General features: G+C 40.6%; 1 protein-coding gene across 1 annotated transcript in view; it reads left to right on the forward strand.

Moving 5' to 3' along the window:
• ONECUT1 (one cut homeobox 1) overlaps positions 1 to 5,360 on the forward strand; it is a 39,508-nt gene extending 34,148 nt beyond the window's left edge. Inside the window, exon 2 of the mRNA XM_042987690.1 lies at positions 4,430 to 5,360. Coding sequence (XP_042843624.1) covers positions 4,430 to 4,722 — 293 coding nt within the window. The 3' untranslated portion in view covers positions 4,723 to 5,360. The remainder of the gene's footprint in view (positions 1 to 4,429) is intronic.
• Positions 5,361 to 19,151: the final 13,791 nt, after the last annotated feature.

The following is a 19,151-nucleotide window of genomic DNA, read 5'->3' on the forward strand; positions in this document are numbered from 1 at the left end:
CCCCAGCACCCTGCTCCCAATTCTTACTGCTTTCTGATTTATCCCTCACAACACCATCAGAAGGGTTTTTCTAAACCCAAATTTAATCACACTACACCCTTTCTCAAACCATTCGGTAACTCCTCCTTACCAACAAGATAATTCAGTTCTGATCTCTGTCCACCTGTGAAACCTTGTCTCCCACAGCTTTCCTCCTTTTATGTGCTCTTGCCCCACTAACCCCAATCTACTGATGTTTATCAATCCTACATGAGTGCTGCTCCCCCTGCTGGGCATGAGTTTGTCCCACTTCTCTCTAACAAGCTCCTATTCATCCTTTCTAGCCCAGAGTAAGCACACCTTCTTTTTGATGCCTCTTTTAATATCCCCAAGGAGAAGTAATATCCTGTATACTCTTTTTATACTCACAGTTATTTGCTTCTGTGACTGTAAGAGTGACCTCCTTAAGAGCAAAGCCTGTGTTGTATTCATTTTTTTTAATGTTTATTACTTTTGAGGAGGGGAAGGAGCAGAGAGAGGGGGGTACAGAGGATCCGAAGTAAGCTCTGTGCTGACTGAGACAGACCAATGCAGGGTTTGAACTCACAGAGCTAGAGATCATGACCTGAACCAAAATTGGAAACTGAACAGACTGAGCCACTCAGGCAACCCTGTCATATTCGTTTTTGAAAGTGAATGAATGAATCAGTCAGCTACGTGCATCAGTATTGTGTAAAGCTGGGTCTACATGGGCTGATTCAAACTAACTAGAGTTGCCTTCAGTCTAGTCAGCTCTTTTTTTAGAGACTTAATCTAGTTTGCCCAATGAGGGCTATAGTTGCCCCTGGGGGCAGGGATTCTATTTGGGAAATCTCAGCTGGTTCAGTATATGTGACTCAGTGCTCTGAGGGATGGGGCATTTAATACATACTTCCCATTATGTTGATGCTGCCTCTTATGTTGAGAAGGGGCACAGCCAGTAATGTTTGGGTGATGTTATGAAAGGTACCATATGGCCTGACTGGCCTAAAACTGTCTCTTTTATGACTGAGCTTTCCCGTCATGGCCTTTCTGAAATTCTTACCCTCATATTTCCCTGTGATTGGAATTGGACCGGTGGTCCTTTGGGGTGAGTGCGTGCTAGGGCCTGGGCAAGCTAATTCATCTGGAGAAGAGAATTTCTGTGTCTATTTATTTTTATTTTACTTGTTTCAAAATGTCTGTATTTTGTATATATTTTATCATGTATATAATACTGTAGTAGAGTAACACATATATGTAATTTGTAAATAAATAATATTAGGAAGTGTACACTCAAAACATTTTTTGCTAAGTAGCACATGGTTAAAACATTTTAGAGACTCCTTTATTGGACTCCAAAGACTGGAGTCTCCTTCAGCTATCACCCATTAACTTTTCAGCTGATCTGATTGCTGAGCTAATTTGCGCTAAGGCCTTAGGAAAACTCTGAAATCCAGGAGCTAAAGCAATTAGGAATGACAGGTAGGGGCAGGCAGAGGAGCAGGGCTATGTGTGGAGAGCACAGAGACTGCATCTGTCCCAAACTGATGAGCCATCTGGTAGGAAATTGAGAACCTGGAATAAAAAGAGGCAGGAGGTGGAGCAGGAGACAGCAATAGGAGGGCAGCCAACAGGAGGTATGAGGAGGCATGAAAGGGTAACAGAACTTCAGGCAGAGACAGGGACTGGGACATAGTCAAGTTGAAGTGTTGGGAGGGTGAACTTGTGGAGGTTCTGGGTTTGGAGGGGAGCCTGGATCGTGCCAGGGGCAGGTACACCCTCCTGCTGCACACCCTCCTAAGTGTCCTGGTAGTGATGGTGGCCTCGACATGCTGGTGTGGGCAGCTGAGATTCAAGCAGCCACCCCACCACCAACTGCCTGGCTGCAGTGCTTGCCATTGGCCTCCTCGTCCTCTGGGTGACGGGCTGCACTTGTACCTTCCTGCTCAGCATCTCCAGGCCCATGCTTCTGATTCTGGTGGATGCCTCACTGCACCTGCAAAACCTCAAGAACAAGATTGAGAACAAGACTGAGAGTATTGGTCTCCTAGGCGCCTGGGATCTGTACCCTGGAGAATGTCTGCCCACCCCCGACTCTGGCCTGGAACCAGGGACCCAGAGCCCTTATCCACAGCCTAAAAATAGAGCTCCCCTTCCAGTTTAAAAAATAGGACATCTGTGACCATTCACCCAGGTCCAAAATTGGGATATCCCTCCTATCCAGTCCCCATTACCTAGGAGACCAGACTCTTCCCCAGCCCTGAACTTGGGGCTTGGAGATCAGAGTATCCATGACCAACCTCAAACTCTGGACCCAGAGATACTCCCCCACCCTCAATCTGGGACCCACCCATCTCCCGTGCTCAGCCCCAAAGCCGGGATCTGGAACCAAGGGAATCTCTTGAACCCTGGACTAAGGCTTTTCCAGACCTCACCCCAGCTTTGAACCCAGGTCAGGGCATTACCAATCTTGAACCTGGGACCCAAGTGTTCCCAGCCCCCATCAAGACAGAGGATTCTAGGGGTGCCTGGATGGCTCAGTTGGTTGAGTGTCCAACGTCACTCAGGTCATGATCTCATGGTTTGTGAGTTGGAGCCCCGCATTGGTCTCTGTGCTGACAGCTCAGAGCCTGGAGCCTACTTCATATTCTGTGTCTCCCTCTGTCTCTGCCCCTCCCCTGCTCACTCTCTGACTCTCTCTCTCTCAAGAATAAATAAACATTAAAAAAAAAAAAAAGACAGAGGATTCAAGCATCCTGACCCTGTTGAACCCTTGGTTCCAGGTGACCTCCACACTCACCAGTCCCACTTGACTCTGTCCAGCTCTGCTGAGGGATTCTGCCCCCTCCCTTTCCAAAGTTCCACAGTGATGAGGACCAAGGGGTGGGGTGGGGTGGGGTGGGGGTAGCCCTAACCCAGAATGGGGCATCTGTATCAGTGTTACCATAACAATATAGGCTGTTGATCACTCAAGCCAAAAGAAAGAGAGAGAGAGAGAGAGGAAGAAAGAAAGAGAGGAAGAAAGAAGGAAAGGAAAGAAAGAAAGAAAGAAAGAAAGAAAGAAAGAAAGAAAGAGAAAGAAAGAAAAAAGGAAAGGAAAGAAAAGAAGAGAAAAGAATAAAAGAGTAACAGCCTCTACGTCAATCAGGAAGATACCCCATCTGCCTGTCACTGTTACTGGAGCTCATGTCAGAGTAGAGCCAGCCAGAAATGAAGAAAGCACTGGCTGCTCCACAGTGCCTATGTAGGGGGCTGAGAGGCAGCAATCTGATTGGAGTCAGGGCATAGGAGCCTTCTTAAGTTGCATTAGCATAACCAAAGCATCATTTTTATATAGGTTGTGCAGTTATTTGGGGATGGCTATAGACATTGATTGATGATGGAAATTAGGAGTGGGTGGAGCGTGTTATTAGCAATGTAGCCCTTAGTGCCTCTTTGGCAGGTGGAAGCTAGTGAGCCATATTAGCCCTCAAAGAGGAAGTATGGCACCTGAGGTTAGGAGAACCCCTGATCCAACACCAAACCATGGGGGCCCAAAGGCCACATTGGGATGATACACCAGAACAGTTCTAGCAGCCAAGAAGCATGATACCTGATGCAGGACCAAAAGGCATGAGAGGAAATAGGTCTTCTGAGTGGGAGATGAGGTAGGGGAAGAAGGAGACTCCAACGGCAAAAAGGCACAGAGAAACCCCAAAAGGGAATGTGCCTAATATGACAGGTTTAGCCCCAAATGCAAGGAAGCAGGCTTCACACCTCCCAAAGTCCTGGTTCCACTAAATAATCAGTAGAAAACTGATGGGCACGGTAGCATGCTATATACAGAGTTTTCTTACATACGGAGTTGCCTCGGAAGCAAAAAAGATCAGAAGGATAGCAAATGCAATTCCTTTTTCTATTGTTTTCAGACCCTCTTAGGCTCTTAGTATTCTACCAGAAGCAGACCGTAAACCCCTTGAGGGCTACAACCACATCTAGGTAATAAGACTTTGTAAAGCATTTCAGTTAACACAAACTTATGCATGTACTATTTCATATATCCTTACCACAACCCAGCAAGGTAGGTTTTTTGCAGATGATGATACAAAAATTCAAGCAATGAGTTTGTTTTGTCAGAACAATACAGAAAATACATTCTGCAGATGAGGAATCTGAGGCGCTGGTGGTGTTAATTGATTTACCACTTACCACGGACAAAGAGTTGATGCTTATAAAGCCAGGACCCACACCCAGGACTCGCAGAACCCCACCTCCTAATTCTCTATCCTTATATTACACTTTCTTCCCAGCCCAAAATGGTGCTAAAATTAGAGGTCAGCAGTCACAAAGTGGTCCATGAGGAATGGCAAACAAATGCTATTGGCTCTGCCTTTCTACTCTTGAATCTCCCAGGCAAGTTTGTTCTAACACCCGCTATGTTTTTTTGCAGCATGCAAAAGGAAAGAACAAGAACATGGGAAGGATAGAGGCAACACACCCAAAAAGCCGAGGTTGGTCTTCACAGATGTCCAGCGTCGAACTCTACATGCAATATTCAAGGAAAATAAGCGTCCATCCAAAGAATTGCAAATCACTATTTCCCAGCAGCTGGGGTTGGAGCTGAGCACGGTCAGCAATTTCTTCATGAACGCAAGGAGGAGGAGTCTGGACAAGTGGCAGGATGAGGGCAGCTCCAATTCAGGCAACTCATCTTCTTCATCAAGCACTTGTACCAAAGCATGAAGGAACACCCACAAACTAAACCTCGGTGGAAAAGCTTTAAATAAAAAAATTTTTAAAAGACCAGGACCTCAAGATAGCAGGTTTATACTTAGAAATATTTGAAGAAAAAAAAAAGTGTTATTTATAGTCCAAAGAAACCAAAGACTTAGCTCACCTGCATTCTGACTTTGTTCGGAGACACACACTTCAGCGGGGCAACGACTTGGCAAGAGAAAATATGAGCAGAAAAGCACCACTGGATCTCACACCTTCAATCCATGATCATTCTCGCTGTGCTTGGCTGTTTTGTGGTTTGGAGCATAGTGATTTTGAGCCATTGAGTGGACATCTTTTAAGATCAGACTTTCTCATCTGTTCCACTATGCCACGAAGGTGTATGGTGTCTCAGTACTGTGTGTGGGTACGTGAGTGCATACACATACATACACACACACACACACACACACACACACACACACACACACACGCATCACCAGTGGTTAGGGACTTAGGCAGGGCTGGTCTTCAGGAAGGGTTGTGCTATAGGAGTGCACCCAACATAGTGTGGGGTTGTCTGAGTTCATTGGATAGGAGTGTGATTTCGCTCGTCTAGCCTAGCGTTTGAACCTGCCAGGCCCGCAACCTAAATGCAGATTCAAACCCAGCAATGAAAATTTGAATGACACCTAAACCAGTGCATTCTCTTTGTTTGTTAAGGAATGTTCAGATATTTTTTAAGAAATGAAACAAGAGTCCATCCATTAAAAGAAAAATCACCTAGGTACCAAAGAACACACTTAATATTATAGTGCAGGTATTTTATTGCAATGATTTTAATAACCAAAGCTATTTTTACACAAGATACTATGTAAAGTTATACGTATAAACTGATCTAGCTGTAATACACATGCCACATAGAATCATGACTATTATTTATGACTCTTGAAGCATTTGAAATATTAGTTTTCAGAACTGGCAAGAAAGAATGTAGCTTCAGGGAAGCAATTAATATCAGAACAGAGAGGTCAGTGTAGTATACATGTACATCCAGATGGCACACTCCCTTTCGGGATCCATAAATGATACTTAGACATATAGACGTGATGCCATAATCTGTTCATAGCTGAGAAAACCTGGGGATTCTTCCAAAGTAGGACCCCATTTATAAATTAGAAAACTAAGTTTAACAGAGCAAACAATTAAATTAGAATATTTGTTCAAAGTAATGCTTTTTTAGTAAAAGACCACTGAATAAAGGATATCATACTTGGGTTAATTTGACTGAAAGTTGCTTTATGCATTTGACACCAAATACCTTTTTAAAATATTTTATGAACACACAAAGCGAGCAGACCAACATTATTATTACAATGAACTATCCAGTATTTGTAACCAAATTGATCTTATTGCCAATCTCAGACATATTATGACTTGAACATCAATAAAAATAGCAGAGGCAACTGAGAAGTGGTGGAACACCATTGAAAAAACCAGAGTTCTAGTGGAAGACAAGACTTTGGGTTCTATTGGCGTAAAGCTATTTATTTCACTAAGCATAGCCTCCAAAGTATACTACATTCTTTCTTGCTACTGCATTAAGCTGGAAATTTTCTAACAGAGAGTCCACTCTCTAACAGGGACAGATAAAACACTAGATCTGAGCTTCCAAATACAAAATTTTCAATTTCTGTTTTTCCAAATCACTTAACCAGAACTGGAGAAATCAAGGGGGAAGAAAAAAACTAATACAGTTGTACTAGCAATACCCAAGTAAATCACTTGCTTCCCAGAAAAATTCTCTCTGAACTCCATTGAATTGTAACTCAAACAAATGGATGTCTTTTGTACTATTAGGTAAAGAATTGGGTACTCTTGGTTAATTAGCACACCTAATTAGAGATATGAAGTGAAATGTTATCACAACAATTAGTTGTTAATTGATATTCATTAAAATGCTAAAGGAAAAATATTGAACCATCTTGACACAAAACCTAACTCCTTAAGGTCAAGTCTCAGCGTCTTGTCTAGGTCTAGAAAGAGATGGGCACCTGGAGAGATGAAACTAAACCAACAAGCCATCTGGATCTCCTTCATGTCTGCTGTAGAATGAGAAAAGCAAACCAACACATACTTCTCCTTTAATGAAATAGTGCATTTGCCTTGACACATTTTGTCTTAGTATTTTTTTTATCTCATACCAAACTCCAGCTTAAAAATTTCTCTTCTAAATATGGCACAACTACAGTTCAGCTATTAAAAGAGAGCATTTCAATGGCCACCCTTAGAGATTTGCTTAACATATAATCTTGTCAATGACATAAACCAAAAGGAAAAAAACTGATTAACTTTTTCACTCTCTCCAGGAATGGTGGGGGCCAGGGGTACAGCTATAATAATATATTTATAATTCAGGAGGGAGGAAAGCCTTATTTATTTAAAACATGAGAATATTAAATGCAGGGACATTCAAGCTGTGTCTACACACAATCTTACCAAATTCAGCTCCCCAGGAAAAACAAAAGTTGAATTCGAACACCATGGTTTTTGCTTCATTTGTGCTACATAACCTCTTCAGATTGATCCAATTGCATTTGACCTTTCAACCAATTATTTTGGTACTGTGTAGACACAGTCTCAGAGAATATTACTACATTTCTAATATTCCCATCATAATGCTTTTTTGAAAAAAAAAATACAGTGATCCTATTTGCTGACACCAAAGATAATTTTCATACCAGCATTGAATTTGCACCCATTACGCAATTTCAGGGCCTAGAGATATATTTTCTCATAAACAGATGCACAAATCAGAGCCTGAAAAGCAATTTTTTTACTTGACTGTTCAAGTATACTCACAACCTTTGCTTTTTAGAAATCATAATGACAAACTCAGCTTCTCACGAGCAATATACTTGTTACGTCATGTACAACTGATTCTTTATTGCTTCTAACTTGGCATGTGGCATTAATTTATGGCTCAGCTTTCTTAACCTACCACACTCAACAGAGCAGATCACATGCCATTTGCTCATCCATTATTTCTCAATCCTTTTGGAAAATTCACCTAAAAAGGTATCTCATTCTTTCATTTGTATGTTTGTTTCTTCCAGAACTGCACTTCACTTAACATGTTTTGGGGTTCTGTGGGGTTTTTTTTTTTTTTTTTGGTAGAATGGAAGTTAGACTGTTTTTCACCATAAAGCATTCAGGTCCTCTCATGCCTAGAAGTTTCCCTGAAAGGGGGCAAAGAAAGAGAGTGGAAGATGAGAAGTCTGGATACTCCAGAAACCCAGACTTCAGTAAATGTTCAGGTAAATGAATTCTGAATGTCAGGAACTAAGTATTCAGTCCCTGGATGCAGCTGTCATAGACCCCAAAACCCAAAGAGAATGTGGGGAAATTCAGAAATTCTAACTGAATATGTCACTCACTCTGCACCCCCCACCCCCCCAAAAAAAGCATAATTAATTTTCCAGGACAAAAAAGTAAAAGCACCATGCTACTTTTGGACTCATGCCACTCCCATTGCTACCCCAGGTGAATGATCCATCTTTGCAGGTTAAATGCAAACTTTGCTATACCAAAGAGTCCTAGGACATTTTCACATGAGCTATAAAGGCATTTTCTGTAAGAAAGGTCCTCCCTTCTTTGTACATAAAGGATGAAAACTATGCATTTAGCAAACAAAGAGAAAGCACTTCCCCCTTTCCTATCTATTTGTTTAGGGTGCATTCAAACACCAGAGGCCATTTTGAGATGCGATTGGCCTTCTGGATTATTCTTGTGGTGTGGTTAGCTTTACAGTACATTTGGTAACTATTTCCTAAATAGTAAGGACAAAGAAGCAGAAGGTAAGAAATAGCTACTTCCACGTGTAAAAAAAAAAAAAAAAAAAAAAGAAAAAAAGAAAAAAAAAAGTGTAAAGATCTACTATTTATAGTGTGAACCAAAGACGCTACCTCACTCGATTTCCATTGGTGATTTTAATCACATTGATGATACCAAAGAATACCAAAGATATTTTCATGCACGGCCTTGGTCTGCAGAGGGAACTCCACCCTTTTCCCTCCCCCACCTCTCCTCCCCTCCTCACTCTTCACTCAGTGTGTAAACTTGTCTTCATTCTTAATAATAATGATACGAAATGATAACAACAACATTAGGAAATACTACTCTTACTACTGCTAGTTCTACTTGTAAATCTCTAGGCAAACATGTTGCAAACTTTGTAAACTCCTAGGATGAGTGCCTTGCTTGAACCAAAGTGTTAAACCGCTGTTGACCTCTCACCTTATACTCTTTGAATACCTCAGCCTCTTAGAAAGGCCACTAATGAAAAAAAAAAAAAGGAATAATTATTCACCGTGGTGCTTTTTCCGTGCAACCATGCAATGAAACTTTCTTTGATACCAAAGGATGACTTTTCCCCCCAATTTCTTGCTGATAAACCAAAGCTCCTCCTCCTCGTTCCCTCTCAAGATCCCCCCACTTCACCGAGCCCCTTCACCAGGCAGGCCGTGCATCACTTTTACCAATTCCTCCAAATACCTCATAGTAATAAAGTTTTAGGGTTATGTTGTATAGAGAGTCTATGTGATAAGGCAGAACTTACTAGTTTGATAATTGTTAAGGTTACTTTAAAAAAAACTTTATAATTCTTATTTATTTTGTAGTTTGTATGTTTGGGATGTCCCCCCGCCACCCTCCCCCCCCCCCCCCCGCTTTGGTTTGGGGTTTATTTTCTTGGCAGAACTGCTTTGTTGCTCAAGGAAGACTTAATTTCCAGAAATGTTCCCCAGGTGGGTTAAGGGTTGTGTAAAAAATGCAAGAATGGAATAAGAAATGATTCTTCTTTTGATGGTTACTTATGAAGTTTTTGTGTTTTGTAGTAAATTTGTTTCCACAGGGTAAAAAAAAAAAAAAATATATATATATATATATATATATATATAATCTCTTTTTTGTGAAACTGGTTCCTATTTTTCTCTATAATGTGCTGTGATTTTTTTTAATTTAATTACATTTTATATGAGCTTATTTAATCACTGCTTTAATTTATGACTGTGTAGTTTTTAAAATGTATATAGTAGAATTGAAACGGCCAAAGCTTTACGTTACAATCTTTTTGTTCTTGATGCTAAGATGAAGCTGAAGGCAAGAGCTTCTCTAACTGCAGGGTGTATCTTCAGCTTCTTAGCAGACACTTCAATGTGTGTTGTGAACACTGCCAGGTTCCCCCCTCAAAACACTTGTACATGCCAAAATGAGTGTTTCATGGTAGTCCTTTTTGTCACTTAGAAAGGAGAAAGGCATTATTCGTGTTCTTCCTTTAATTTATTAATTTTTTTTTAGAAGAGATTATTTTGCAGGTTAGACCTGAAATTCCAAAGAATTTTAGAGTTGTTTAATGTTTCAAAGCACCGGCATTTTGTGAGATACTTTGCTACTTTTTTTTTTTTTAAACCATTCACACGGGTATGAGAAGTAAAGAGTGTAAAAAAACACAGAAAAAAAAAACAAAAAAAAAAAATCAAAGAGGCAAGCTAACTTGAATTTGGAAATCCTCTTAAGTTCCATCAAGTTTCTGAACTGCTTCAAGGCAGGGGGCAGGGCAGAGAGGCAATTCTTCTGGCCGAGCTGAGGAAAGTGGAATGGTTTTGTGCCCTGACTGAGAAAGTCAAGGCTGAGAGGCAGCCGGCCCAGCTCCTGCCTGTCTGGCCAACCCACAGGAAAGCAAGACATAATTGCTTAGCCCCAGTTATCAAGGAAAATGTTTCACAGTTACATGCTCCTCTCCACATCCATTTCTTGTAATCTGCTACCTACAGTTACCCTCCCCCTTTGTCCCCCCCCCTGCCCACCACCTCCCACCTCTACCCATCCCCCCCTCAATCACCCCCCAAAATGGCAAGAGCTCTCCTCAAATGTCAGAGTCCTGAGTGCATATATCCCAGCCCTATTTGAGTTTGTCTCTTCTCACTCATCTTCCCACTACTTTTCTTGTCCACACCAGAGATGGTCCCTGCCCCAGGCCCCCTTAATCAAAGCTGTTCAGATTCTTGGCCCTGCTTTAGGTCAACACACACACAATTCTCAGCCAACTAGCAGTATCCTCAGAAGTGCCGGTGCCCACTGCTTTGTTTTATTTTGCGGAAATAAATTGCTTCAACTATATGGAATAAATCCATAGATGTAAATACTTTTCCTCTCAATACAAGAATTTTATCTTATTTTCTTTTGCAAGGGTATTAGGGGTGGGGAAGGAAAGGGAGGGCTTAGACTTTGGGTCAAATGTTCCATTTTCTTAGAAACATTTTTATACTCGTTATGTATGTTAATAGGGCAATAAATCTGCTCTGACTTGCAGGATCATTGGTAAGCATTGACTAATTATTTGTTTTTAATACAAATGCTGAGCAGTGAATTACAGAAAGCCCAGGAAAATGGTTGAGGGAGTAGACTTTTACCATCAGCAATGAAACGCTGAACAGAGTTGTATTCACAAGGTCATGTTTTCTGTTTCTGTGTTAGTCTTGATTTTCTTTTTGTGGTATGTTCTGCATTTATTACATAATCATTGTGGGCTCATTTTAGATTTGCCGTCTGAACCAAGTGACAAGTATTTTTTAACAAAATAAACTTTAAAACATTGTCTTCCACTTGCTTCGGTAGTTTTCATATCTCCCTGTGTTCCTTGTCCCTTCAGAAGGCAGCCCATGTGTCACTCAGACCTGTCCCCCCTCCCTTCTATTTTCAGCACACCTTTGACCTTCACTATTGTTTGAGTGTGACTCAGTTTCCCTGTTCAAGTTAGCTTGATGGTTTATTATGTAAGGAGGGTGCCTAAGACAATCATCAGGTAAAAAAAAAAAATTAAAAATAAAATTTTAAAAAGATCAGTAGAGTAGAAAATCTTCCAAGAGCAGAGGGAGTTCTTCCTTAGCAATGAAAAAAAAACAAAAAACAAAAAAAAAAAAAAAAAGGTAAATACATAATTAAATAATTAATTTAAAAACCTAACCATGAGGGGCTTAGAAGATTTTTTGATAAAAGACAAACGTTGTTGTCATTTTCTTCTTCAATTAGAAAGCAGTGGTAGTTTCTACATTGCATCTGCATTTCAGACTAAATGATTATTGTACCCAGTTATGGTTGTTCGCTAATATTTTGTCTCTCTCTCTCTCTCTGTCTAATGCTTCTTCTGTATTTTTGTGTGTAGCAACAAAAAGTGTAATGCATTAGGCATTATTCTGGTTTGTTTATGAGTATCTCCTGTACTGCATTAAGGTTTCTTTCATTTTTTTAAGCTTCGCTACTGTTCTCACTTTATGCCGTGCAATATCATCTGCTGTGTTTGCTAAGCAAAAAAAGAAAAAAAGAAAAAAAAGCAAGTGATGATGCCATCATGCTTTTCAGTGTTAAAATGTTTCAGCATTTATGTAGTCACCAAAATGTAGTAAAATAAAATGTTGGATTTTCCAGCACTTTAAATTTAGACAATTCTTGCCTTCTTTTGTTCTTATTCTCTGCAATTCTCAGCAAGGAGCTCATAGTTTTTCTTTGGAGGAAGGGTGAAACTGAGAGGGTGACGTGCTTGAGAACTAACGCCAGTGTCATGGTTTAAAGAAGGGTTCATTACGAGGGAAAAAAGAAAATGGTATTCTCCAGTGGAGCAGAAGGCTGGTTTTGTTTATTTTGTTCTGTTTTGGTTGGTTTTGTTTTTTTAAAGATTTTATGTTCAGGTAATCTCTACACCCAACCTGGGGTCTGAACTTACAACCCCAAGATCAAGAGTCTCATGCTCTACTGACTGAGCCAGCCAGGAGCCTCAGGAGGCTGTTTTTAAATGGAAGGGGGACATTCTATTTGTAGATGTTAGCCATTTGTATTAACCTGACTGACTTTCAGAAGAAATAAAAATTATTATTAGAGAGAATGACCTTTAAAAGTCCTCATCAGTAAAATACTATGTGTTTGTGTGTGTGTGTGTGTGTGTGTGTGTGTATGTGGCTCAAGATCTAGGGGAGGATGGAGAATTAGGATCTTCAATTAGAAAGCAGTGGTAGTCTAGTGATTGATCAAGAGGCCTGGTTCAGGTACAAAAGGAAACTGGGTTTGGAATTCCTGCTATGCTCATTACTAGATTTGTGGGCACATTCTTTAGCTTTAATGATTTAACTTCCCTAAATCTCAGTTTCTTCATCTGTAAAATGGGGATAAGTATCTATATATTTTTTAAATGTTTATTTATTTTGAGAGAGAGAGAGAGCAAGAGTGGTGGAGGGGCAGCGAAAGAGGGAAAGAGAGAGAATCCCAAGCAGGCTCCATGCTGCCAGGGCAGAGACCAGTGCGGGGCTTGAACCCACCAACGATGAGATCATGACCTGAGCCAAAACAAGAGTCAGCTACTCAACCAACTGAGCCACCCAGGCACCCTGTGGGCTAAGTATCTATATTACAGGGTTGCTGTGAGGATTAGATATTACAAGTAAGTAAAAGTATGGTATCTGGCATATGACAAATCTTTAATAAACCTTAGCTGTCTTTATTATTGGTAAATATTTTAAAGTACAGATATTTTTCTAGTTAAAGAAATAATATCTAAGTTAGGCTTTCCATTTTTTCAATATAAAAGCAAGATTGCTTTCTCAGCATATTCCAGCAATTACTTTATATTTTCCAAAGTTAGGAGATATGCAACAAAGATGTACAATAAAATGTGAATAGGGATTTGCCAAGTGGTCCAATGGGTTGACCCTAAAGAGATGTCCAGTTTAATGTCTAACTTCCAGGACACCAGAAAGGAAAAAGCAATTGCCTGTCTGGAAGAAGTTTTTGAAGGGAAAGTGGACTTTGAGAGTCTCCTTGTAGGCATCCCAAACACTGACTCCTGAAGGCTTCAACTATTAGAGTCTTTAGCGGAGTGGAGCTAGTTTGGGTAGATTTGGAAGGCTCCACAGAGAGAACCTAGAAGGTCTAAGAGTACCTGCAGAAGAAATTATAAACGAAGCCCAGGGGAAGAGAAGTCAAAAATGGAAGCCTCCTAGATGGGGTCAGTAGTTCTCTATTTCATTAAGTGCTAAAACTAGCATACATACTGGCTGCACATGGCAAATAAATACCTATAAAATGTAATTGGTTTCAAATCCTTCCAAAGAAGCTTTTTCTGGGATGCCTGGGTAGTTCAGGTGGTTAAGCAACCGACTTCGGCTCAGGTCATGATCTCACCGTTTGTGGCTTCGAGCCCTGCATCTGTGCTGACAGCTCAGAGCCTGAAGCCTGCTTCAGATTCTGTCTCCCTCTCTCTCTGCCCCTCCTCCGCTTGCACTCTCTCTCTCTCTCTCTCTCTCTCGAAAATAAATAAAACATTAAAAAAAAAAACCTTTTTCTATTTCCACCCTACTAGGAAGGGTCCTCACCTCCAATGACTACATTCATGAAAACCTGATGCACTCAGTAGGTTTGTTCATGGGCTTAAAGGAGGTGATGGGAGACAATTCACCTTATTCCCTTTTCAGGTGTTTAAAACTTTACTCCCACCACCAACCCTCTAACGTGTTACTACTAAAAGTCTCCACAACCAGGGCATTTACTTCATTCCATTTGAATTTTAGTCAAGTTACCATGGTCAGGACCACACAGTGTTTATTACATCAGCCAGTTCCTTAGAAAACATTAAGCAGGAACATTTTGCCTTTGGCTTCTTGTTTCAGATTTTTTGTTTTGGGGGAAAAGGGTTAGGTCTCAAAGCCATCTTTCCATAAAAACAAGAATTTCAGTAATAGGATATGACATATTTTCTTAACCAGCAGTCTAAAAAAACACCCAGGGAATGAACATCAGTAAATTTGCCAAATAAGATGTTCCTCACTCATATCCCCCCATCAACAACAATTTGGTATCCATCCAAGGTCACAAGTACCTTCGTGGGAGCTATGGGATCCAGCATCATCTACCAAGGGACCCAGGAGGATTCTTGCCCACCCATACAGGGTAGTAAGTCCCAGCTTGTGGACCCTGCAATGTACCAGGAACTGGCTCTAGCCTCTCTTACCCATGGTCCAGGAACCCCTGGAGAACACTATCTTAGACAATTATCCATGAACAACAAAACTTTTGTGGAAGTCTAGGAGTCCAGCAGAGGTTCCAGAACACCATTGGAGCAACAACAACAACAACAATAACAACAACAAAATGAGTTCAGATGCATTGGAGAGGGTAAGAGGAGTGGTTTGACTTTACCCACATCACTCCTCCCCCAAGAGAGGCCTTCTTAGCCCATAATTTCTCCCACAGTGGAAAGTGAAAGCACATGAGTGAGCACACAACTTCTATAGCTGTGCAGCACAGGGCCAAAGATGCCCATTTTTCTCCCACTGCACCTAGAATACTGAATTGTGAGCTCACACATGGGAGACAGAAGGTGGCTGGCACAGGGGCAGATAGAGCTCTCAGGGCACTAAAGAGACACAAATCCTAATAACCATGTCATGGACTCCATCAAGAAGCTTACCCATGATCTACTGAGGATCCCTCACCCACAAATCTCCCCAAGTGGCCACAGTCATCCCAGCACTACTCAAGTCTCACCCCTCCACACACACACACACACACACACACACACACACTCTATAGTCAATTACCTATGTGTGCTCCCAATAGTAGTGAGAGAAAGCTTTGCAGATGGCTAGAGAGCCCTCACAGAAAGCCTGCACCAGTCCAAATCTTTGGTTGAGGGAAAGACCATAAAACTTGAGCTTTAGCACCACCTTTGGGAAAGCAAAAGGGAGGCTATCAGCACTCAGCCTGGTGTGAAGGATCAAAAGAAGGCACACAGCTTAAGAATTCTGCCACAGGAGGCAGCAAGAAGCATGGAGCAGGGATATCCATAGAAGGTCTGAGAAAACCTCAGAATCCCCAGCAGGACTCAAGGAAGATATTTCTCTGTCACACTTATTCAGTAAAGACTGGAGAGGGGCACTACAACTTCAAACATGAAGATAGCAATACAAGACTTAAAGGAAGATGAAAATTTGAGGCAACATGACATCACTAATGTATCACAATACTCCTCCAGTAACCTCCCTCAAAGACATGGAGATCTGCAATTTACCCAAGAAAGAATTTTAAACAGCTGTTTTTAGGAAGATCAATGAGCTATAAGAAAACATAGAGGGGTGCCTGGGTGGCTCAGTCAGTTGAGCGTCCAACTTTGGCTCAGGTCATGATCTCGTTGTTCATGAGTTCCAGCCCCACATTGGGTTCTGCTGACAGCTCAGAGCCTGGAGCTTGCTTTGGATTCTGTGTCTCCTGCTCTCTCTGCCCGCCCCCCCAGCTTTCACTCTCTCTCTCTCTCAAAAATAAGTGAACATTAAAAAAATAAGTATAACTATAATAATTTACTAATGGATACGCAATATAAAAAGAAGTAAATTATGACATCAAAAACATAAATACATGGTAGGTAGCAGTTGGGTCCCACTTTGGCTTTGCTGTCTCTTTGATCCTCAATAAATTTCTCAACCCAGTGTTTCTCAGACTCTGTACATAGATCACCTGGAGTTCTTGTTAAAATGCATAGTCAGATTCAATAAGTCTAAGATGATACCTGAGATTTGGCATTTCCAAAAGGCTTCCAGGTGATGCTGTGATGCTGGTCCACAGACCACACTTTACAAAGCAAGGACTTAACTTCTCTGAGCCTCAGCTTCCTCTTTTGTAAAATCAGGGATTAAGACTTGGAGGCTCTTCCCATTAGAGCACATTCTGATAACCCCACAGGCCGGGCTGGATCTTCAGAGGCACTAAGCACTGAAAGATTATGATGTACCTCCTTTCACCCACCTCCTCCCTACCATATCCCTAATGTAGAATTCAAACTCAAAATAATACTAAACCTACAGTACACAAAAAGAAATTAAACACATTTTCTATTTTTCCCATGGTAATTACTTTAATGCTTTTCTTAATAGATCAAACATCATAGTCTTTCCAAAATTTGTTGTCACATTTTGAGTGCCCCTGCATGGTTGGTACCTTAAATGTGTGTTTGGTCCACCTAATAGTAACTCATCTAAGCCAAGTCAATCAGCTGGCTCAGAGGATCTCAGGCCATATGCCCAGAACATTCAAGGCACCCAAAGCACTTGCTTATCTGCACATTATCATCCTCTGGGAAGAGCTAAGACCAACCTGGGAGCTATCTAATCATAAAGTGTGGTAGGGTCCCCTCCCTAAGGAAAGGAAAAAAAAAAAAAAACCTCAAGGCAACCTGGCTATAGGTGACAACATCCCTCACAACGATGACGTTGTAACATGAGACCCCTTAATCAGGCTACATGTTTGTGTGTTACCATATATGGAAGACAAAGAAGTAGAAAATATATAAAAAACTATGCCACGTGGCATTCAGGGCTCAGTTCTTTGGGTACAACCCAACTGAGCAGTGCCAGCAGGAATAAAGTTGCTTCCTGGAAAGAAAAGCCTCAGTGTCACGAGTCTGTGTTAGAATCCTGCTACAAAATGAATTTTTTGTTTACTTAACTGCAATTCTAACTTATATGCCAGGTACTTTCTATGCAAACATTCGCTTGCCTCCTCTGCCTATGCCTTACTCAAGGATTGCCCCATCTGTTCTCAGTTCCATAGCACCTAGGGTTGCCATATACAGCTATGCCCACCGGAAGGAGGTGACTGGGGATCCTATAAAAATTCTCCTTCCATCAGGCCAAGGCATTGGCTACACACTGTTATGTTAGATTGCCTCCTTATATAAATGTTCACTATAAAGGGGAAAGAAAGATAATTTAGTCTTTCCTCTAGCATAGTAATTCTCAACTAGGGATGATTTTAGTTCCCATGCAATACTAGCAAACCAAATTCAGCAACACACAAAAAGGATGACATACCATGATTGAGGGGAATCTATCCTAAGAATGCAAGGTTGGTTTAACATGTGAATATGCATTAATTTAACATACCATCTTAATACAATAAGGAACAAAATCCACATGATCATCTTAATAGATGCAGAAAAAAAATGTCAAAATTCAACATCTTTTCATGATAAGAACTCTCAACAAACCAGAAATAGAAGAGAACTTCCTCAACCACACAAAACACATCTATGAAAAACTCACAGCCAACACCATACTTAATAGCTAAAGACTGACCGCTTTCCTCCTTAGATCAGGGACAAGATGAGGATGTACAGTATCACCACTTCTATTAAAAAATGTACTGAAGGTTCTAGCTTGAGAAATTAGGCAAGAAACAGTAGTAAAATCCATCCAGAATAAAAAAGAAGAAGCAAAACTATATTCACAGATGACACAACCATGTGTATGGAAAATCTTAAGGGATCTATAAAAAAATTATTAGAACTGATGAATGAATTCAGCAAGGTTGCAAGATACAAGGTCATTATACAAAAATAAATTATATTTCTGTACTAATATATTGAATGAATAATCTGATTATGAAATTAAGAAAAAATTCCATTTTTATGAGCATCAAAAATAATAAAATACTGGGGCGCCTCAGTGGCTCAGTCAATTAAGTGTCTGACTCTTGATTTCAGCTCAGGTCATGATCTCATGGTCATGAGATCAAACCCCACATGGGTCTCCATGCTGGTCGTGGAGCAAGCTAGGATTCTCTCTCCCTCTCCCTCTCCCCTGCTCACTCTCTCTCTCTCTCTCTCAAAATAAAATAAAATAAAATAGAACAAAATACAATACAATACAATACTTAGGAACAAATTTAACAAAAGAAGTGCCAGACTTGTACGTTGAAAACTGCAGTACATTGTTGAAAAAATTTTGAAGCAATCTAAATAAATTATAATAAGATATACAAATGGAAGATAAAAACAAAAAAGATACTCAACGTCATTAGTCATTAGGGAAATGCAAATCAAAACCACAAGGAAATATTACTCTATACCCACTAGGAGGGCTATAATAAAGACAAAAACAGGCATTGGTGAGGATATAGAGAAATTGAAACCCACATTGCTAGTGGGAATGTAAACAGGTGCAGCCACTTTAGAAAACAATTTGGCAGTTCCTCAAAAAGTTGGTCATAGAGTTACCATTTGATCTGACAATTCCACTCACAGGTGTATTCCGACAATTCCACTCACAGGTGTATAACCAAAAGGACTGAAAATATGTTCACACAAAAACATGTACACTAATGTTCATAGCAACATTAGTCATAATAGCCAAAAAAATGGAAACAAGCTAAGTGTTCACTGGATACACGAATTGTGGCATGTCTGTACAATGCCCTATTATTCAACTATAAAAAGCAATGAGGAACTGATACATGCTACACTACAGAGGAGCTTCAAAAACATTATGCAAAGTGAAAGAACACAGGTACAAAAGGCCACATGTGTATGATGCTGCAGGGTCAGAAAATGTATCCCTTCTTCTCTTCTAAGTTCT

This window comes from Panthera tigris, chromosome B3 (genome assembly GCF_018350195.1).
Source record: "Panthera tigris isolate Pti1 chromosome B3, P.tigris_Pti1_mat1.1, whole genome shotgun sequence".
In the NCBI taxonomy this organism is placed as follows: domain Eukaryota; kingdom Metazoa; phylum Chordata; class Mammalia; order Carnivora; family Felidae; genus Panthera; species Panthera tigris.